The sequence below is a fragment of the Thermobia domestica genome, chromosome 15 (genome assembly GCF_964235325.1).
Source record: "Thermobia domestica chromosome 15, izTheDome1.hap1.1, whole genome shotgun sequence".
Lineage (NCBI taxonomy): Eukaryota > Metazoa > Arthropoda > Insecta > Zygentoma > Lepismatidae > Thermobia > Thermobia domestica.
Window position 1 is genome coordinate 172,130,727 of NC_137468.1, and position 23,747 is coordinate 172,154,473.

At 35.1% G+C, this 23,747-nt stretch overlaps 1 protein-coding gene across 1 annotated transcript in view; it reads right to left on the reverse strand.

Annotated features, from left to right (window-relative positions):
- LOC145671720 (neither inactivation nor afterpotential protein G-like) overlaps positions 1-23,747 on the reverse strand; it is a 67,438-nt gene that overhangs the window by 24,637 nt on the left and 19,054 nt on the right. Inside the window, exons 4-7 of the mRNA XM_081740921.1 lie at positions 15,937-16,353; positions 10,835-11,011; positions 4,393-4,543; positions 839-963 (exon numbers count right to left, since the gene is read on the reverse strand). Coding sequence (XP_081597047.1) covers positions 839-963; positions 4,393-4,543; positions 10,835-11,011; positions 15,937-16,353 — 870 coding nt within the window. The remainder of the gene's footprint in view (positions 1-838; positions 964-4,392; positions 4,544-10,834; positions 11,012-15,936; positions 16,354-23,747) is intronic.

Genomic DNA, 23,747 nt, shown 5'->3' on the forward strand with positions numbered 1-23,747 from the left:
TGATAAAGTACTCAGTTCCTATACAAAAGATTCAAGGGAGTGATTCCAGACCAACAGCGTCGTATTTAGGACTAGGTGAACATGGTAAGTTGACTAGGACCGCAGAGCTCAGAGGAGCCGCAAAAGAAACAAATCCATATTTGGAACTCTTTTTTACTTTTTAATTTAAAAAAAAAATACTTTTATACTAAAATGTAAGTGTACTGTAAAACAATCTGGAGCTAAAGCAAAACTGTCAAAGTTATGTTGGGACAATTTCATTAATGGACAGCTTTTTTACGGGGTAGGTGATTCTCCTTGACTATTAATTGTTTATGGCAGCGAGATGCCTAAATCCGTTACTGCAGGCCAAATAAGCTTATAGTCTGTGAGCACAGAAGTTGCCTCAACAATTTTCCAAGGACTTCATTGGTTCCAAACACTGGGCCAACGATCTGTGCTACTGGGGGAGGGGGGATTTCTTTTGATTCATAATTTCTTGTTCCACTAATTCTTTTATGTCATTTACTTGCCTGTGTCATTATTCTCCTCTAGGTAAGAATGCATAAGCGTAGAACGCAAGATTCCGTCTCATGTTCAATTACGAATTAAAATCCAAACATTTAAGTTGCGTCACTGTGAGACTTAAGAGCATGACATATATTTTTTAGTATATGAAACAATTTTCAGAAGATTTCTAGACGTTATGTGGTAGTTACCTTGTCATCGTTCTAGCCCACTGTCTAATTTACAGTACAAGTATTGGCTTTTCATTATTTAATAAATTTTAACTTTTTTTTAAAGCACTGTTGAAAACATGTTTAAAATTCACAGGAAATCAGAACATGGAATCACCTACCTCTTTCTTAAAATTGGCAATCTCTCTAAACGCTGTTTCGTCGATTGAACCTACACCAAAGAGCACTAAACCTGTAGATGGCGGAACGAAACCTACTCCAAGAACACCAGACTCTGCTAACAGACCTGTAACATTATAATATCATCTTACACAATATTTTCAGCTTTAGTGTAGCAAATGACTCCTTAAAAGGCAGCATATAGTGCATGTGACTCCAAAGGCAACACACACCACTTTTCAATAATCTGTATTACTGATCTGACTTATTAAGACTTTAATATTAAAAGTATTAGCTTCCATTTTGTTTATCCACTCTTACTTGTGTGTGACTTATGTTGCCTTTTAAGTATCGTTAATAATAACTAATAACCAAACATTGCTATGCTCCTTGAAGTGACATATTGTGGGAAGTTTTAGAATTATTGTTGACTTCCTTTGCTTCTATAACATTATAGAAATTGTTTTAGTAGTTGCAATTTCTCACAATTTCATACTTTTGGGCAGTGTTCCAAAGTTTACCCATAATTAACGTATTTTCGGAACAGTTTGATATATCAAATTGCTCTAAATGCTATTATGATATTGAAGTGTACTGAAAACCATCGATTTGATATTTATTTAAACAATTTCTCGAAATAAAATATTTTGAGAAAAATTAAAATTTCAATTCCTTCTAACTTTTTTCCTATTTATTTGAAATGAGTTATACAGGGTGTCCCACATAGAACCGGTACGCCTCCACGTACTGGTTAATCATCTCTAGTTAAATTGTTTGTGGGGATAACAACACTGTCTCGAAAAGGTTGGCTACACTGCATTTTATCGGAAAATTGATTGCAGGAATGTGTTCGTCTGCCAATTGCTGTGAGAAGCTCGTATTGTTAACTTGTTGCAATGTGTTATGTGATGAATCAGTGCTTGTGGTAACAAGGAACATTTGTGACAGAAATCGGACATCGTGTGATTTTTATTTATGAGGCACACTGGAAAGCAAAGCGTATGCTGACAATCCTCACACAATAGACAATCTTAAACGGAACGTTACTAGAGAAATTAACAACATCACGCTCTCAGAATTACAGCGTATTGCTGGTAACGCCATCAAATAAGGTCAGCGATGCCTGGATGCCCATGGCCACCACTTCCAGCATCTCTTATAAACAGATAACTGTTTAACGTTACTATTATCTATTCATAGTTAGTTTATTGTAGCTGTTAAAATGTTACTTGAATCTCGTGCGTGAGGCGTACCGGTTTTATGTGGGATACTCCATATTTTAATTAGAAGATTTAACATTAATGTACTTTAGATGCAGGGGTGGATCCGGAGGGGGCGATCGGGGCGATCGCCCCCCCAAAAGAAGAAACAGTTTTATTTTAAATATAAATAAAATATATAGTTCATTTTTGACGCTCTTAAAAGTAGCTCTAAGTAGCAGTATTACAACCCACCACCCCCCCAGAAGTCCGTCCTGGATCCGCCCCTGTGTGCATTACCCCGTCTCTCTCACATGCGTTGTTACTGTTGTGGAGGCCTCGAAACTTGGATGTTTATGGTACTGTAGCATCTTTAGGTTAATACTGAATAATAAATATATACACGTATATTACATACATATGCTCGCAGAGGTAAGAAACTTGATAAAACATTTTGCTTGAACTGTTCGTAAAGTACGTTTCATATTCTATTATGTATTTCTCTAAATTTTTCAGTAGTTCTACGGGCGCATCTGAACCGAATCTTTTGATCTTCTTCTTAACATTTAATATTTACGGATTGATTATTATTATTATTATTATTTTTTCATTTTGTTCCTTAATTTGTAGGAGATACAGTTCCTAGTTTCCTGTAACTATTTCTGAAGTAACTTTATAGAATAACTGTTTTTCTTTCCGATTTCAAAAGTATATTTTATCGCATTTTGCATTTCTCTTTTTCAGGTCATGATAAAAAAAGCCCTAGGAGAGAATTCTTCCAGAGGTTCACTCTCATGTTAAAGGAGTACACACACGAATTGATTATATATATAATATAAGCCAATTGTTTTCTATGGATTCTGTGTGAAAATTGTTATCGTTTCTGTACATTAATAATAATTAAAGAAAACTAAACTAGTTTTTTCTTCCTTTTCTAATGTAATCTTAATTTTAAAGTTAAAATTTTTTTTCAAAAAGAAAAGTTTAGTTTTATTTAATATAGATAAAGAGAACATCATCCATGAAAATATCTAGTAAATTTCGAAAGATTGTAAAAAAAAAAAAAAAAAAAAAAAATTAAACTGTTGAAGGACAATATTGACTGGAAATGCAGACTACTACTACTACTACTACTACTACTACTACTACTACTACTACTACTAATAATAATAATAATAATAATAATAGCCATGTGTAGGATTGGCAGAAATTGCTCTAGAGTTGACTTTTTTTTTCGCCGTATCCAAGTTAAAAGTGATAATATCCAGGAACCTTTCGATGAGTGACGAATGACTTTATAGACTAAGTACCGGTACGCGAGAAGTAATTGTACTTAAAAAGAAAAGCCTTACAGAATAGGCTAGAGTAACCGTATATCGAGACAGAGACAACTTAAATTTTGTTTTCTTAAAAAACAATTCAGAGAAGGAAACTTATCCTTGCTACAACTATGATGATGATGATGACGACGACGACGACGACGATTATTATTATTATTATTATTATTATTTTATGGAATCATTCGAATAACAGGTGGCTACCCTAATAATAATAATAATAATAATAATAATAATAATAATAATAATAATAATGATAATATGTATGTCTAGAACTTCTTGATATCTATGGTCGTACAATCAGCATTTAGGTTTCTTCGATAAAAAAAAAAAAAAAACAAAAACAATATAATATCTTAAAAGTACTCTCTCAAGTAGTTTTCGTAAATTTTTAATAATAAGATCTCATCTTTCAGTAGTAAGCTGTATAGCTTGGTCCTTGCATAATTGATGTCTGTTTGATACATCTTTCTCCTGTGGGCGTTTCTGTACCCTTATTTTGACGTTGGTATTATATACTTTTTTTCTTAAAAAAATATCAATTGCCTTAATATCCTTTCATGTGATATATCATCTGAAATAAATAGAAACATGGTAGTGTGAACATGTGTAGTTTTTTAGATTACGTATTGAATTGACAGTACCCATCTCCCATAGATTTAAAAGTGTTTTTCAAAAATGTTAGATCAGTGTTTTCTAACACAAGTACACCAATCACGAATGCAGCACATTTTTGTTCTTAGTCGAGAGTCTGATGATAAGCTAATACTGTTTTTTGTCAAATATTTTATTAGGCTGATAGTGAGATAGTATAGTAAATTTAGTAGGTTCTAGACGTAGTGAATTTTTACCTTTTTTTATCCAAATTTAAATCAACCTTTTCATTGCCAGTAAGCGAATTTACTAGGTTCTAGGCGTACTGAATTGTTACATTGTTTACTATCCAAATTTAAATCGGCTTTTTTTTATTATTGCAAGTAGAAGATTTATTTGATTATATGCTTGGGCGTGTCCACTCACCTTCACCTTTGACGATGTAGTTCCAAATTGTGCGAAAGCTCTTGAGTTCATCTATTGTGAAGCTGACTGGTTGTTGTACAGTAAAGTAAAGAGGCATATTGATATGGTCATACAAGTTATTCCCCACAGGAAGATCAACAACTGAAGAAATCTAGAAAGGAAATAGCTGAAAATCGTATGAAAGAAATCTTAAAGGAAATGCAAATTAATACAGTTTTTGTGTAATAACTATTTTGTAATGAAAACATCTTTGGATCATTGAGATTTCTGTATTGAATATTTTCTTTCTTCTTTCTACACGCTTTTACATCATTTCTGACCGGTGAGAAATATTTGGAAAGAGAATGATTACTTTATTACTGTAAAAACTCAGAAAATAGCAAAATGTTTTTAAAACAAAATAATAGCTGAAGTTTTGTCGAAGAACGGCATAATTGTAATCTTTGAATAAAAAAATGAAGAATTTAATTTAGCGTCCCATTGTTATGTTCTGTATGCTAAAGAAAGCAACCGAGTAAATAAAATGAATGATTGTGAAAGAAACAATAGAATGAGAATGTTAGAGGAAACGGAAGAACCCCAAGAAAAAGCATGGATAAGACGTTATCTACCACAAATTCACATGTTGAAACGAATAATTATTCGTTTCTGCCTGCTCAAATAATTTTATCGGTCTGTCATCTTTGAAAGGTTAACCCTATCGTTTACAGCAAATGCTTTTTGCCATGTTTTTCTTTTTCTACGAGAGGTACCGGGATCGGTACCTGACGCCCCCAGTATGTAAAGTTATGTTTGTGAAGATGTAGGTAGAGCAAATCATAGTCCGGAATCATTTTCCCACTACCGCTTTTTATTACAAACTTCACTAAACAGTGTGCTACAAAAATACTACTCTAATGTAAATTCTCTAATACTTGGTAAAGAGAGGTCACCCAAGGCCCGAGCAGCTTAGGGTAGGATCTCCGCAGTGCTCTGAAGCAAGCTAGGTGCAATGGATTTTAGAATCCCCAATGTTTCTGCAAGCAATGAGGGGTTTAAGAGTCACGGAGTTCCGAAGCAAGCTAGGTGACTGAGGTTAGGGTGTCCAACAGAGCTCCGAGAATTAAGGTGGCAGATGGGAAACCTAGAGTTCCGAAGCAAACTAGAGGTTTTGGGATAGGTGTCTCCTAGAGCTCCAGAGCAAGCTAGAGGAGGAATGACCAGTCGCAGACTGATGTCTTTCCTTGGAATCCTATCGAATATATAGGTGCCCCAGATGAGGCGGTGGCGCTGCTGTTCCCTTGTCATGTGACCAATGGTGTCACTGTCGTCTCTGGCGTCTATAGTCATAATAATCCATAGTAAGACTCACATAGTTAATGTTTGTAAATAGAAACACAAGTTGCATGTTTGTAAACACAACCATGCAGGTTATTACAATATGATTACTACTACTCTTGAAAATTTGTTAATTCGTTTACAGTGAAAGTTACTTTTCCCCCTAACATTTTCATTTTAATTCTCAAAATTATGAGAAAGTAATAAAAAGAAAGGTGATCGGGATTGTTTGTAAGTAAATAAGGATATATTCTTACTTTGAAGTCATCCAGATATCTTCTTTGTTACAGAGTTAAATCCGTAACAATATGGTAGACCTCCAAAGTATTGAGAAGAGTTTAATAACCAAACAAGAATTTTAAGAATGATCAAAAAAATATGGATTAAAAGATTGCGATCTTGACCAGAAATTTTAGGAATAATAATAAAAAAAATGTATCAAAATATTGCTATTTTGGCCCATAATTAGTTTGTGGGTCAGGGCCGACAAAACTCTTGAACGGCCGCTAAATCGAATTTTCGTATCTTTTACGGAATAAGCACATCATACTGAGTTAACTGATAGTTTGGGTTTAGCTACATTATATGTAGTTCCGCAAATATAAGACCTATAGGAAAATTTTTGATTAAAATACAATGGATCTTTTGATGCAAAATTGGATCAGAGGCCACAAAATTTTTGAATGCCCCTAAATCGAGTTTTCGTATTTTTTACGGAATAAGCACATCATGCTGAGTTAAGCGGTAGTTTGGGTTTGGCTACACTATAGGTAGTTCTCCAGATATAAGGCGTACAAGAAAATTTTTGCCTGAATTATATTGGATCTTTTGATCCAAAAAAGAATGAAACTTCTTGCCTATATATTGTGAAAAAATTAATTGATCATTGAGGGAATATTTTGGCTGACTATTTTACAACCATTTGCAGGCTAATTTCTTATAATGTAGATTAAACTATCTTGTTATATCTTAACTGATTATCTTCTTTCCTTTAAACTATTAAGTCTTCTTTATTTATAGATAACCTGAAGAAAACTAGTTTCCCTTACTAGCATTTACTATCAAGTGTTTGAGAAGTAATGTTTGTATCACACTTTTCATATTAACAAACAATTGTCACCATCTTACCGCTTGGTTCTAGTTTTTCGTGTTTCTAACATGTTCTCTTAATCTAGTGTCTGTATTCCGTTTTTGTCATACTAATATACGATTGTTGCAATCACATATGACCTCGTATACGCTCGAATTCACCGGATCTTTTACATTGTATTTTTTTAAACCTGCTAATAACTACTGAATATTCTTCGGAGATTTATATGTGATTTTGAATCCATATTTTTGTGAAGTTTTTTGAAGATTAAATGATAGTCCTGGCTATAGTAGGAAAGAAATAATTTGTCTTTTCTATTTGTCTTTTCAACGAACTTAAAAAGTTCGTTACTGAATTCTCTATTTTCATTGCGAATTTTTCAATTTTGAGCCCTCAATTCGATAGAGTATCAAAAACTATCTGAGAAAGTGATGGAGAGATGATATTTTGCGAATTGTTCAATTTTGAGCCCTCCATTTTGAGCATATGCCTTCGTAAAACAGCATATCGTAGAATGTTTTAACAGGTTTCCTCCTTCGTATAAACTAACACTTTCTAATTACTCCCAATTACGCGGTTCCAGAAGTCTTTTGGCTTGTTGGTGTGCGTCCTTGCGAACTCTAAGCAAGCATATATATGTGTCTGTTAGTTTCACCTGCAAAGCAGAACAAATAAAATGAGTACAGTTACATGTCTCTGCATTGCATTCCAGACCTAAAGTTGTTTTCGGGTTTGTTGCAACAGCCAACGGGTTTGCTGTGTTAACTTCAATATTCGAAACATTTTCGTCTTCCGTTGTCACTTGCGGTCTACTCAATTTCGCTTTAGTTTGTAATCCCTGTTTCCCTTCTGTTTCGAATTGTTCAATTCAATATCTTACTGTTTTAATATCCAGGCTCATGGCTCGAGCAACTTACTTTTTAGGCATTCCAATTTCCCATATGGAATTATTCTTCCTCTAGTTAAAAACAGTATTTATTTTTTATGATACCAGCTTGTAGACTCTTAAAAATACAAACAATTGATTTTACCCTGTAGGAATAAGTGATTTTTTATTCACGTAGAAGTTACACGCATTTGATTTCCTACAAATATTAATGTTGAAATTATTGCCAAGTATTCAAATCATAATGTCTAGGAAATTAATTCTATTATTTTCTTCCAACAACTGAGGAATAAGTTTAATTTTATGTTAAATGTTATTTATCCCGAAAAGAAGCTTCTGTAAATCTCTCTTTTCAAAAAATGAATCATCTAGAAACCTGTAGTATTTTACCTATTTGAATTGTTGTAGCTATAAAGTCTATCTTCAGAACGGTTCATTATTATGTTAGCGAGTGGCAGGGAGAGAAGGGTGCCCTAGATAGTCCCTCATATCCACTTGTTTAAAGAATTTATTTCCAACGTGAAATAATTTCTTTGCAGGCTCAGTTTCAATATTTTCGTGATTTCATATTCTTCCTGGTCATTAAAATTATCTTTCAACGATTTGGTGATTGCACTGAATTGTTAATCATAAAGAAATGAAAAAAGATCTACTTTGTATACTGTAAATTATTCACTCTAGCTTTGGAAAATTCAAGATTGGTGATAAAACTCCAAGTGACCAAAGCAGTATATATATTTTAATAGTATATATATCTGTGTTACAGTTTCGCCTATGTAACATAGCCTTCCTCAAGCACATTATGAGAAAAATATCCAATTTTAACAGCTTATATACAATCTGAATGCAAGGCATGCCTCTTTCTCTTTACAAAACATAAAACTTCTAATTGGTTCTAAAAAGTAAATTTTTAATTAGATGTTGTTACTTTCGTTTTCTCTATTATGAAACTTTTAAGAACTAAGCTCTTAATTAGCTGTTTGTCACTTACACTTTATGTTCACTATTATGCACATGCTATTCTCCATTATCACACCTGTCCTAATAGCTCGTAGCTAATCCTTTCAATTCTTTCAATCATCTTTTCCCATAATTCATGTATCACAAGTCCACTAGACCAATTCATCAATTTCTCCTTCCCATTTTTCTTAATCCACTGGGCTTCTTTCCACTTTCTTATCACTCCTTTTTTCTAATTTTAATAGTTTTACTCCTTCCCAATCTATCTCATGTTCCGTTTCGTTAATGTGTTTACATATTGCGTTGTTCTATCTTTTTAGACTGGCATCGTCCTTGTGTTGCTTTGTCCTTTGTTCTAATCTCTTTCCTGTTTCCCCTACGTACTTCACATCACACTCTTTACAATTAACTTGGTACTCCACTCTTTCCTCTTCTGATCTTATCTCCTTTTCTTTCTTGTTTCTTTTCACTCTCACTAAGTCTGTTATACTCTTTCCTCCTTTTCTGTAAGTTTCAATCCCTTTCTTCCTCAACAGGTTCTTCAGGACCTCTGTTTTATCGCCTAAGCTTTGAATTCCAAACCACCTTTTTCCTTGTTTCATGTTGCATAGCCGAAACTGTAACACAGATATATATACTCTTAAAATATATATACTGCTTTTGTCAGTTGGAGTTTTATTAGCAATTTGTATACTGATGTCAATTCCACACTTTCAGCATTAATCGTATATGTACATCCCGTTTTAATTCGGTGTATTTGAAAATTTTTTATATTATGGATAATATATTGTTCCAGCGCTTAGCTATTTTATATGTAGGATAATTATTATCAGATATTATAGAACTAATTCGGATTCCTGTATAATGTAAGATTGGCAATCATCATATGCCCGGTAATGAAGGGTATCGATGGATAGATTATTCGGTAATAAGTCTTCAACTAGCCAAGATTCATCTAAAAGTTTATCAACTTTCCGAACAACTTCTGGTAATGTATATGGTAAATGTAAAATATACAATAAATTCGGGCATACATGAGACCATATACTACAACACATTAGGGACAACAAAGTAAAAAAAAAATCAATAAGTGTAGGGATTATCATAATACTTAAAAATCCTAAGCATCCTAACAACGTGTAGCGTAAAATGTCTTCATTGGTGGAAAGATTAGCATATGAATCTTATTTCATTGAAACGAAAGATTCAAAACTAAATTTAGATAAAGACAACCTAGAAAAACGACGAGACTGTCTAAAATTTCCGTACATACAATTTGGCTGTGAGTGACGTTAAGATTTAGTAATAATAATAGCTAGAAAAAAATCTTACAAATCTCAAGATGTAACAGCATTGGATGCTAGTTTGAATTAAGGTGATGGCCACAGTTTGAAAACATTTATACTATTTCTCCTTAGATGGCAGCATCTTACTGACAGAAAAGACAAGAAAAAAATTGTTGTCTCAGTTGATGGCAGAGCTAAGGTATTATTCAATTACAACACATATGTGTTTGTTTTGATAATAAACAATTAACAACTTCAAGATCTATTTCCGGATCGGAAAGGGAAAACCTCTGTCTTTGATCTCTGATCAGTGTTGGCAAGCATAAAATCCTTTCAGAACATAAGAATTTTTCTTTTTCAGTCCAAATGTTCCACAACGCAAAAAATTGCTTTTATCAGTAATGTGAATGCTCTGCTCATACACGGAAATAAATATGCCATATATAACAGTAAATGAAAACTGGTATTACAACATGCACATAGGAAAATGACACCTGGAATGCAAGGAATTAATATGATTTTTTTTAACATAAAGTCTAAAAAGTTGTTATAAATTAAACAAATTTTGTTGTTCAACTCAAAAATATATATAGCGAGTCATATTTACACATAAATTTTATAGGTCCATTTAAGTGAGTATGTTAAATGAATATTTTAACATTATTTTTAACCTCATTAAATACAGTGTTTTTTAATACATGTTTGTATATTTACATCAATCATTCAATCAACCTGTTTATATATATCTACGAGTATCTATCTACCCAACTAAATTTAGAATATTTGAGTTTGAGAATTTTAGAGGGGAGCTTATCATCTAATCTTACTACGCACAATCCCTAATGCTTACTATTCTTGTCGTGTCTCTCAAGTGTAGTTGAAAACTACATAGTTAGAACTTACGCCAACTTCTTGTAAATGTTCTCGTGGACCAACTCCAGACAGAAGTAATAATTTCGGAGTTTCAATTGCACCAGCACAAAGTATTACTTCTTTCCTAGCGACTACTGTTTTCGGTTGTGAGCGTTTGTCAATTTCAACTCCCAGAGCTTTTATTGAGTTCCCCTTCGATAATAGAACCTGTAAGGATAAAATAATATTATTTTTCTTTAAAAGAAAATAAGCTTTTTTTCCAGTTCAGCTTAAAAACATTCAATAATTGAATAGCTCCGCCGAACAACGTTGCAAGTGACAATAACCCAACTTTACAGAAATCGAAAAAAACAAACGATATGTTGATTATATAGGCTTTAAATTTACTTTCTCAGTTTCAAACTATGTCATTCTATGAAAAAGACGTAACCCATGTGGTGGGGAATGTCGTTTGCCATGTTGGTTTGTTAAAACCTCAATGTGACAGAAATTGTCGTTTGCAACGTTGTACGGCGGAGCTATTGAATTATTTCAAAATATCTCTATTTTATGTATTACTTTGCGTTATATCTATATCACGTAATCTATATTATAAAATTGAAAGTGTCTATGTTTGAGACTCCTAATCTCTTGAACCACTCGACCGATCTTGATCAAATTTTCAACATAGATGAGGATAGAGCCTGGAAGTATTTCTATCATTTCACTATGATGGTAAAACTTAGGAGTGGGGGACGAGGGGGAGTTATAAAAAAATAAATAACACTTAATAACTCTTGAACCAAACTACCAATCTCGATCAAATTTTTTAATATAGATGAGATTCAAGCTTAGAATATCTTTTATCGTATCACTTTGACGGAGTAGCGTAGGGGAGAAGAAGGAGAGGGAGATAAACAAAAATTAATATTGTAAAACTTTGTCTCATATAGATTGCAGGTAGAGCATTTAATAAAAAGAGCGTCCGGAATCGACTCCCATTACCACTTTTATAGCTTCCACTATAAAAAGTATCTTTACAAAATACTATACAAGATAATCTCTCTAATATGAAAGGTTAGTTGTAGGTGGTCTCTGACCGTAAGGTCGCAGACAGGGTCTCCAACAGAGCCCCGAAGCAGGCTAAGCGGCTGAGGTTAGGATTCCCAGTCAGAGCCCCGAGCAGGCTAAGCCAGCAGGAAATATAGGCGTAGTCCCGAAGCAGACTAGAGGCCCTGGAGTTAAGTTACTCCTAAAGTCCCGAAGCAGACTAGAGGAGGGTCACCAGAAAACTGGTACTGAATTGCCTTTGTCCATCCAATTTATATGGTTCCTTGGGTAGCGGTGGCGCTGCTGCTCCGATGTCGTCTTCTGCTCCGTGGGAGGGGCCAGAAGCCGTCGTCTGCATGTGACTGTAGATCATCTGGTGGGAGATCCTCTTGCCGAACCACGTGGTGGTGTTTGTAAACACTGATGCGTGGAATTGCTTGTTTACAACATCACATAGGATATTACAACATAAATAACAATAAAAGTGACTAGGTTTGTGACTTAACAACTCTTGAATCATTCAACCGATCTCAATCAAATTTTCAATATAGAAGTTTCGGATTTGCAATGGTTTTTGTTATATCACTTTGACGGTAGAGCTTAGGGGATGGGTAGATAATTATATAAAAATAAAAGTTAATAACTCTTATAAAAATAAATAAAACCCGCTTATCTGACGCTTGCTTGCCTGACGCTAATAGATATCGCTACCTGCTTATCTGATGCTTGCTTGCATTAAGCTAATAGATTATGTTACCCGCTTATCTGACGCTTGCTTGCCTGATGCTAATAGATATCGCTACCTGCTTATCTGATGCTTGCTTGCATTAAGCTAATAGATGATATTACCCGCTTATCTGACGCTTGCTTGCCTGACGCTAATAGATATCGCTACCTGCTTATCTGACGCTTGCTTGCATTAGGCTAATAGATTACTTTACCTGCTTATCTAACGCTTGCTTGCCTGATGCTAATAGAGTCGCTGGTCGCTTATCCGTCATCTGTTTTCTATGGGAATGAAGCGCTTCACGGCGGAACAGCGTGCTGTCATATTGAAAACTTATTACAAATGTAGTGAGCGCTCCATTCCTACCCGTACAGAAAACAAATGACGATCATTCGCTATTCGGTGCACCGTGACTACTAACCACGAAGACAACAGATGAAAATTGTGTAACGTTCAGTGTTGCCAACTTACTAGAACAGAAATGGCGGGCTTTTCAAAAGTTGCGTTCCTTATGGGTAGTTAGACATTTCGGGTCCCTCCGCAAGAAAATTTGAAAGCACCCTTCTATATTCAATATATTTTTTTAAATAGTACATTTTAATGAAATAATCCTAGTGTTCTATGGAATAGAGATTCAAGTACTTACATTTTACAAGAAATACTTCCTCCTCGACTTCATCTCCGCAAACTTCCGTCTAAGATCTCTCTTTTCAATGGTCAAAGCTCTCTCATGGTTGATTGTCAACATTCCCAAGTCGCTTATTTTCTCCTGTGTCCTTGAACACCTTAAATACCACTTGATTCTCTTTAAGACTGAGAATGACCTTTCAGCGGAAGCCACAGTCATGAGTGAAGTCAGGAATAAAGAAGCAAAAATAGTCAAAATTTCAGGATTACTTGGGGCAACAGTATTAAACTCGATGTATTGTAATACCCCCAACTCAAGAACAGTGTTGATCTTTGAAATATGTTTTTTTAAGTCCAGTGGGAAGGAAAATTAATTCCAATGGTAGCGACAGACCAATGTCTTGCTAGTACTTCTTTTGTAGTTTTTCAGCTTTAACTATATTTCTTCGTCTGAAAGTTTCGGGAATATGATTGAAAATTCATCAAGAATTGTCTGTAACGATGTAAAACGGTTCTCTATTTCATTGTACGCGATATCTAGAAGTCTATTGTAAACATTAATCCTGAAGCAAGCCTCTATGTTTGAAAACCGATGATCTACCAGTTCATCGGAGTGTTTTTTCACTTTGGGTTGACTTTCCACTTCACAACAACAGCTGTGGCCTCTTGGTATTCTTCCCTCATTTTCTGCACTTCCTGTCGTCTCTCTTGAAAAATGTGTAAGGCTTTCTCAATGTTAATTTGTTTAGTTTGTGAATATCGTTCTTTTTCAAGTGTTTTAAAAATTAGTATTTACAGGCAAGGTGCGGGGGAACCTTTAAAATCACTTGGGTCCGTTAGGGTCCGGGCCTCCTCCCGCACCTGAGGGGTTTATAGATCCGGCACTGCTTTGGGACATTTTTAAAATATTGTCCAAATTTCACACATATATCAATGAATAGCTGGACAAAATAACATCCCTAAAGGTAAAAATTCTGATGAGTAGCTTTAGAGAAAATCTAAAAAAACAAAAAAAAAAAAAACGAATTTTTATGGCGTTCCACGTTCCAAAGTATATCCTTATTTTAGAGTTTAACGCCCCACGATTAGGCTATACACAGAGGCTAAGGGGAAACGTGATGATGAGAAGAATGGTAATGGTGGAATGAAGGAAGTAGGTTGAAACGGGAGAACCTGAGAAATCCCTCGTACACAGTGTTTGTGCAATACCAAATTTACTTGGCGAGAGCTGGGATCGAACCAGTGACCCCACGCGCCAGAAATGAATACTGTAATATTGAGTCCCTAAAAAATATGAAGGTTATTTGCCAATTTATTGGAGCTTATATGTTTAATTCTGTTAATTCTGTTAGAATATATTTTTAATTCTGGTAATCCCACAAGTAGCCAAACAAATAAAGAAAAACAAATAATGGGAAAAACTAACTTCATTTCTCAACATAGTCTCCTTTTAATTCGATACACTTTCCCAGCGATGTTCAATAACTTCGAGTATGAACTATCGAGCTCCTTAAAATAGTCATTAACCGCAGACACCACCTCTTCATTGTTCGGAAATCTTTTACCGCTGAGTCATTGTTTTCAAGTTTGGAAGGAGAAAATAACCGGTGGGGACTAAATCTAGCGAATAGAATGCGTCAGGAAGCAATTCAAACTTTAACTCACTGATTTTGACCATCGCAATGACTGCTGTGTGAACTGGTGGATTTTCTTCATGACACAACACATTTGTTTTTGTCAAACGTAGCCGTATTTTCTTGATTTCATCACGCAAACGTTGCAATAAGTTTGCATAATACTCGCTGTTTATTGTTTTTTCCCCTTTTTGAAGATAATGAAAATTATCCTACGCACATCCCCCCTCCCCGCCCAAAAAACTGACTACATGATCTTGTCAGCAGATGGAACTGTCCTCGCCTTCTTTGAAGCCGATTTATCCCTTTCAGTCCATTGTTTTGACTATCAGGTGTGACGTAATGGACCCATGTTTCATCCATGGTTATAAATCGACGCAAAAACTCAGCTTTATCGCTGTGAAACATCGCCAAACATTCCATTCAAACATTTGCACGACGTTGTCTTTTATTTTCATTGTGAGCAAACGCGGCACCTATCTTGCGCACAGCATGCGATGTAAAGAACTTTTTGAAATGCCTATTATGTGTGCTAGCTGACGCACTATCAATCGACGGTAATACAATACCATTTTTTGGATTTTCTTCACCATATTTGGTATGGTCACCTCATTTGGTCGACCATGGCCTCGTTTAAACTCTGCCACTAAATATTTTACTGTTTTGAACGAAGGAGCAGCTCGGCTTTGATATTCGTATGACTGGGACCTTTCAAATGAAAGCATTGTACCAAATAACGATAACTCATTTTTTCTATGTTTACAAATTTAATGAGAGCGTTCACTATTGATGGCTGCCAAACAAAACTTCAAACTTAAGCTTTGTAAGGTTGGTACTTTCGACGATAGTATTGTTTTAAAACAACAACCCCTATCTATAATTCAGGTTGGATACTTCTAGGACTACCCACGTAGATGGATTATTTATTTATTATCTGTATATGAAAAATATGTATTATATACCAAATTGTATTTATTGGTTTGATTTTTCTTCATAGTGAACTTATACTACCTGTGAATACATTATAAATATTTGTAGATCTTCATAAATGGTTATGTTTTTTATGGATGCATCTAATCAGGAAATAGTGTATATCAGTTTATTATTAAGTTTACCTTGGAAACTGAAGTCTTCAGAAGAATATGAAGATTGGAGCGTCCCATAACAGGCTGAAGATACCCATTAAATGCAGTCCAACGTTGTCCCTTGGAAATAGTGCTCTCAACGGCTTCAAGATTAGCATCTTTTGCTGCCCCTAGAACGTTCCTCGATTCAATAAACGCTTGTGCAAGTGGGAACTTTGTTGTGTCGACTTTTGATATGCGTAACAATGATTCATTGCACTGTTGATTGGTGGATGATTGAACTGAACAGGTTGCTCTCTCGTGGTAGAACCGAAGGCTTTGATAATCCCATCCGTTTGCGACTGCATTGCCCCAGGAGTCGAAATCAGACTGTTTACCCATTTGGTGAATCATGTAGTTGATCATTCCGCTGCCACCCAATCCACGACCTCGAGGCCAGAAAGAAACCTAGAAGCAAAGTATTCAATGAAAAATATAGCTGCTCTTGAAGTAGTTCTACCACATTAAATACATGCCATATATACACAAATACATCAGAAAAATATTCCTGAAACATTTTTATATTTCAGTAATACTGTATTTGAATATCTTCTAAAACTACTAGAGCATTACAGGAACAGGGTCGTCATTGGGGAAGGGCAGAGGGGGAAATTACCCTACCCTGAGATTGAGAAATATATATATACGAACAAGCAAAAGACATGAACCTGTCATCCGGACATCCGAATCAAACCTAGTCCATTCGATAAACATAACCAAGATCTGTTCATACACACACACACACACACACACACACAAAAAAAAAAAAAAAAAAAAAAATAGGTGACATGGACGACAGAGCAAGGCCCTGGGGTCCATTAACCCTGTTAGTATAAAGAAAATCTTAGATTCGCAGTGAAATAGCTATTGCATCAACACTTTCATTGGAAATTCATGGTTTATAGTTCATTCTCTTCAGCATGAAACAAGTTTTTCAGAGGTGCTATGTATTGGGGCCCATAACGTACTTGAACAAGGAAAATTAGGAGAATGTCGGGAAAAGTCCCTCCAGAATTCGCTCCCATGACCTTTGGGTCCTATGGAGTGGCCCCGGGAAAGCACAAAATCCAAATGTATGTCAAAAAATAGTATAGGGGATAAGAAATGTATATACCAAGTTTTTTGATAGATGGAATAAATATGAGGGAAAAGCTTGCATATTAGTACACGCTTTTCCCTCATAACTATTGTATCAATACGGTGTGTCAAATACGTGTCTCAACGTGTCAAATACACTCTCCAGGCTAAAATAAGTTACGCCGAATATATTAGCGCGTCTTTATTCTCACAAGTGTTACAGCTGAACGTATGTTACTACAGATAACAATATGCGTTTCTTCCTATTTCACGTATGTTAAAGCAGAATGTTGAAATAAGAAAACCAATTACGAGATTTCCTTTAGGTTCTCACTATGCAGAAGGTAACATTTCATCTTTGTAGCGATGTTACAAAGTATAGCATTATTTTCATAAGATTCAATTTTCTTCCGTATTTTCAATTTTATTTGCACAGGAAAGCCGTATCCGAAAGAAAACTCGAAGTTTATATATTTTTTAAAAAAAAAAGTCTGAAAAAATAGTGTAAATTTTACCCTCCGTTAAGTTGAGAATCTCGGGAAAAGAGTTTTAAAGCTATACATTCTCCTCGACACGGCTTGGAAAGCTGAAATTTTGTTTTTCCCAATAATTTATTTTTATTATTAGAAATTAGTAATAATAGCAATTCTTATTTTTAGTTGCAAAAGAAGTTTTCTTTCCTACTGTATAAAGTGTCACATTACGAGAAATTAGTCAACAACAGTTGTCAACACTGCATGTTCAAATCTTTTTTTGAACGTCGGGTGACCGAAGTTCATCCGTCTCGCTTACTTTCTGTACTACCCCAGAGTTGGCGTGGGTCAATGAAAACTTGACCCACGACCCACTGACCCACCACCCACCATGACCCACAACCCACGGTGACCCATTCTTACCCACCACCCACCATGAACCACTCTCATCCACTTTGACCTTCTCTGACTCACCAAAATCCATCGTCATCAACTCTGAACACGATCCACGGCCTCTTCTAAACTGACTAAGGAGTTTACACTTGTAATAAAACAAGACTGTGAAATTGTCACTAATCGGAGTTTGAATTTCTAGTCAATCGCTCAAGCACCACTCTGTTACGATAACAGTGGATCTGACCTTTACGATATAAAATGGTAAAGTGTTTGTCAGTGAGGAAATTGAAACAGTTCGAGGTAGTGGGAAATTAGTGTGTGCCTAAAATATACTTGTACTAAGAGAGTATTCTTTCAAGTGTTAAATTCTGAACGCATTCCACAAGAAACTTCTATTCGCAGGAAAATACCCCTGTACAATATGGAAAAGGTTATGGTTTCTCAGTTCACAGTATTTTTCTCACAAAAGACTTGAAAAATCAGTTGTTCATAGGGTATAAAGGTGCTCGGTTACCCTCTGTGAGAGCATCTCCATAAAGTATGCTCGTAATTGTAATTTGTGTAATCACTAAAACACCATGTTAAATTTAAGTTACAAATATGCATAATTGCAATTATTATGAATATTTATTCTAAAGTAGTTTACCTAAAGCAAAGAAGAGACTTACTAAAAATTAGGTACAAAGTTGAATAACACAAATAAGAAATTAGTAATACAAGTATACATTTTCCGTAACACGTAATTTTCCACCTTAAAACAAATCTGAAATCGGATTTATTTCCTGTTGGTAACTATTTGGCGGTAAATCATCCGCAGTGGAATGATGTCCATCCTTCAGCCAAGAAATAACTAGCTCGTCTACTTTGAGCTTGTCTAGCGGTGGACCATTAACATTGATGAGCAACAAGTTAGACAATGTTTGAGCACTTAGTGTATTTCTAATATTAGTCATCTGTAAATTCATAAGGGGAAATTCCCGTTCGCACTCTGTCGTGGAAATTGATAACTTCTACCAGATTTCAGCAACTCCTCATCGACAATTTGCTTGTTAGACTTAAGTCTGATAACGATTTTTCTTGGTTAGGTTTGAAGTACTCAGCAAGAAGTATCATCTCTCTATCACCACACAACATCTTTTCCATATCGACCATGTCAGTTGGTAATGTCGACCCACGTAGAACAGAAACTTCATCTACCACGCCTTTGATAGGGAATCTTGTGAATAAATTATCAATTAAAGCCTGATAAACTGATGATTTCTTATTTGTTTATAAATTTAATTTTTGTAATTACACATGAAGGTTTGATACCATTACCAAGTTCCCTCCCCCGTCTAGAAAGTGAAAGGTAACGAGGTTCCTGGAAAGTGTTCAGAGTTGAATGGGAATTTCCCTCCTTCTTCAACTTCAATTACCTCACTGCTGTTTGCCATGTGCCAAATTACGGGTGAATTTCAATTAAATTATCATAGTATAATTATTTCCTTGTTGAATTATCAATACTTTTCAGTGGAAAAAAGGATGAAATTTCAAAGTTCCAAATCAAAGTAAGTAGACCAACGTAAAGGGAGAAAAAGTGTAAAATTTTCCATACAATTATGCGTACAATCCAAACTTCAAATTTCCGTGTAATTAAGCTTACAGTACAAATTTTATGCCTATTTTTCTCACAACTTTATGGGTTGATTTCCTTGTGCTGTAAGCGCTCCAAATAATAAACATAAGCATCAGCAATAGCAGAAAGCAATGGATATATGAAGCCAAGCACTGTATTTTTTGTTTCTAACTTTTTTCTTAAATAACATCGATCGTTTTCGATCATTTTTGCACACCAACTCACTACCAATTTTCCATATATAGAAAGTCCCCCCCCCACATAAAGGAGAATTTTAAAAAATGCTAGGACACACACTGTTTATTTTCAATAAAGAGTTAATACACTGAATTTCATCTCTGTAAGTTTAACGACTTGCGAGATACTCATTTTTTTTCGCAAAAATTCGGATCCCCACTACCTCCTTAGGATATTATGCATTATAATAAAAGCAATATAACATCCCAATTTGGATTAAGGCCTAACTATATACCAAAAGTAATTTCATTTGACTTTGCAATTTGACCGTGATGATCAGGCACACATAGTTACATTCATTTTTTATATAATAATTTATATATTACAGTGATTCAAAAATGTATTTTTTCCAGTAGTTAGCTCTAAAAACTCACAGGTCTCGAAAGCCAAGTAGTAGTGTAAGTCCTATTGCTATTGTTACTATTAAAAATATCAATATCCAAAAGTGCCTGAAGTTCTTTTCTCACTTGGTTAGATATACTCACCTCAGGTAAGTAGACAGAAACAAGTGGAAAAGAAAGGGAAATGAAGGTCTTGAAAGTAAAACGGAGACAAATTTACCAGTTTTCAGAAGATACTGTCTACAGTGCAGTGAGCAGAGAGGGTCGGTAGATCATATTGAGTCGGTGGGTTGCAGTGGGTCACGGTGGTTGGTGGGTCACAGTGGGTCACATGCTGTTGACCCACGACCTACTGACCCACCCAGAAAACTTTACCCCTTGACCCACTCACCCACTCCATCTCTGTACTACACACACAGTAGCCCTATCCCGTTCGCAGTCCTGTTGTGAAAGTGGCGTGATAATGGAAAATACATTATATAAATGTATAAGCAAGGAGTTAAGCAAGCGAAGTGTATATGCGTTAGATGTAAAGAAACTTCTAGTGATTATAATTTGTTACAGGAAAGAAGAAAGAAAAGAAAAAGAAACGACACTTTATTATAAAAATTTAAATATTATTATACGTACATTTTAAGGAAAAATAAAAGCACAATATTTGGTGGTTCACGTGATCTTGTAAACTGGATAAGACGATGCTATTGATTACAGGATAATAAAATATGTATTGCAAAATGATATTGTAGTGGTCTGCAAAATCACACTTTCAGAAAACTTCTCAGAAGTAGTGCAATAAGGACTTAAATCATTATTTTTATTCTTGTTACTAACCTTAAATTATTATTATTATTATTATTATTATTATTATTATTATTATTATTATTATTATTATTATTATTATTATTATTATTATTTATTATTATTATTATTATTATTATTATTATTATTATTATTATTATTATTATTATTATTATTATTATTATTATTACTAATTATAGTAACAAAAACGAAGCAAGTTTAAATAAATACTTTCTAATTTATTAATATGCGTTAAGATCAAAGTACAAACTGAAATATAATTAGTACATACAACAATTAACAAGTAACACCCTTAATTTTTAAGTGAATTTAGATGAGTTCATCTATTGTGTATATTGCTTTTTTTGTCTGTCTACTATTACTACCACTACAACTACGAGCATTAATACTACTTTTCTTCTACTTTTTGACACTCAAACATCGTAAAAATTTAACGTTAAGAAAGGATGAGAAAGTTGTCCTTTCGTTCATTGTTCAATTGGCGAAATAAAGCTTCGGAATGCAGCCCAAAATTCAAGCCAATTCACCAAATTAGGAAAGTAAGAAAAATAAAGGAAAAATGTATCCCTTAATGTCAGAAGATGGAAACTAATGGTGCTGCTAATAAATCGGGATATAGAGTGGCACTGGAAAACTCATGTATAATACTCCCACCACAGCTTCAGCGCCTAAGATGTTTGTTTGCAGCAAAGTCTTGCGGTGAGGATAACAACATCAGCCTTTATTATTTCCTTGTCTTATGTGTTTGCTCCTCAATCTGTAAGGGTGTTCTTTAGGATGTAGACCACTGTTTTATTAACTTCTCTTTATTCTCGTCCGTATGTTAGCTGACATAATTTTCATTATCTTTCCATTACTCCATGAAGTTGAGATGTATCAATATTAAAGTGCATTAAGAGTAATCGCTCATCTCTATTTTGGTATCAGTTGAAGATTGTTCTAGATACACAAAGACGATCTTCTTTGGTTCCTGATTCTGGTGGTTCAGCAACATTTGATAAATCGGCGGAAGAACCTCCGACACCTGTTTCTAAATCTTCTTCTGGGGCGTGAAACATTTTCTGTTGTTGAAACTTGACGTGGTTGCTCCCTTGATGAAAAATCAGAGTAGCGTGTCGAACAGTCAACTCTGCCATCTTGTTCTCCAGCTGGTATCTTCTTCTGTTCAGATGTTCCGAACGATTCGTTCCTAAACAACATAGTTGTCCAATTTCTAAATAACTTCGGCTTTTTTGCTAAGCCACACTTTAACAATCTGCTAGTTCTCAGGTCGAATAAAACAAGCACAGCCGTCCAGTGACAAATGTCGTCTGATTCTCTGGTTATTGGATGAATTTTAATTCCCAGTAGGTGATCTCGTACAATCCATTGGACAAAGGAGAACAATGCAACTGGGCCGTAATCAATAATGGTGCAACCAACAATAACTTTGTAATCAACAACTGTGGGAAGACACATTGTTCCACGCCAATCACTTCCAACAACAATCACGCAATTGTTGGATAGGTCTAACAAAATGCTAATGCGGTCAGAGAAGGCATAAGGCAGTTCCTGGTCTCTGAATTGATCTTCTGAAAAAGGAGGCAAGATGGAGAGCTGGCCCATACCTTTCAACAACGTTTTTCCTTTTATGGTGAAAAGTATGCTGATCGAGGAAACAGATCTATATGTGAAAGTCCATTGCATCCGATTGATGATCTTTCGGAATAGTATTCTTCTTCTCTTTATAAGCTGACATTTCGATATATCGGATGCTTCATGTTCTTGAATGTTATCTACAATATGAGACTTAAATCCTTTCCTCCACCTGCCTATCCATTTTCTGAATCGAGGAAACAATGCTCTCATAAACAATCGACTTTGATGCTTGTTCACAGATCTAGTCATAGAATCAATAGAATGGTCTTTTTCAATTTCCGATGTAATCTCTTCAGATGCTTCGAATGACAATAAGCTTACCCAATTCCTAAATAACGTAGGTTTCTTTACTATACCACATTTCAGCAGCCTTCTGGATCTCAGATCGAAAATAATAGCAGCAGCAGCCCAATGACAGATATCGTTAGATTCTCTAGTAATTGGGTGGATCTTAACTCCTAATAGATGGTTGCTTATAGACCACTCTATGAAAGAAAACAGCGTAACAGGTCCGTAGTCGATTATGGAGCATCCAATAGTGACTTTGAAGTTTTCGACAGAAAAAAGGGACACTGTCCCACGCAGGGAAGTACGCAGGAATTTATTTCGGGAGGGGTCTAAAGCGTTTTGAGTGTCCAAATACATTTTGAGGCTAAATTATATGAAAATTTCTAAAATTGCTCCTAAAACTAGACTACATTTACAAAAAATTCGGGATTTCTGGAGGGGTCCGGACCCCCAGGACCCACCCCCTGCGTACGCCCCTGGTCCCACGCCAGTCACTGCCAAGAATTGTCACAAAATGCCTGCTCAAGTCGTAGAAAACGTGCAGCTGGTTACAGAAGGTATATGGGAGACCTTGGTCATCAAATTGATCCGGTGAGAATGTGGGCAAAACTGAAAGTTCTCCCATTCCAAGCATTAATGTTGTTCCTCGAATAGTCATCACATGTTGGGTTGAAGATAAACATCTATGAACAAATGAATATTTCAAATGATGGATAATCTTCTTAAGGGTTCGTCTTTTACTTTTCATATAATTGTTGATTGAAAGATGGCGCTGTGATGTACTAGCTACTTCATGACAATTTCTTACAGTCATAGTAGTGGTAGGTTCAGCAGTGTTTCTCATTCGTAGACGGGAAGTCACTCTTCGCATCCAAGCTGTGCACCTTGGTAACCAGCGGCGACAAGAGAAGAACCGTC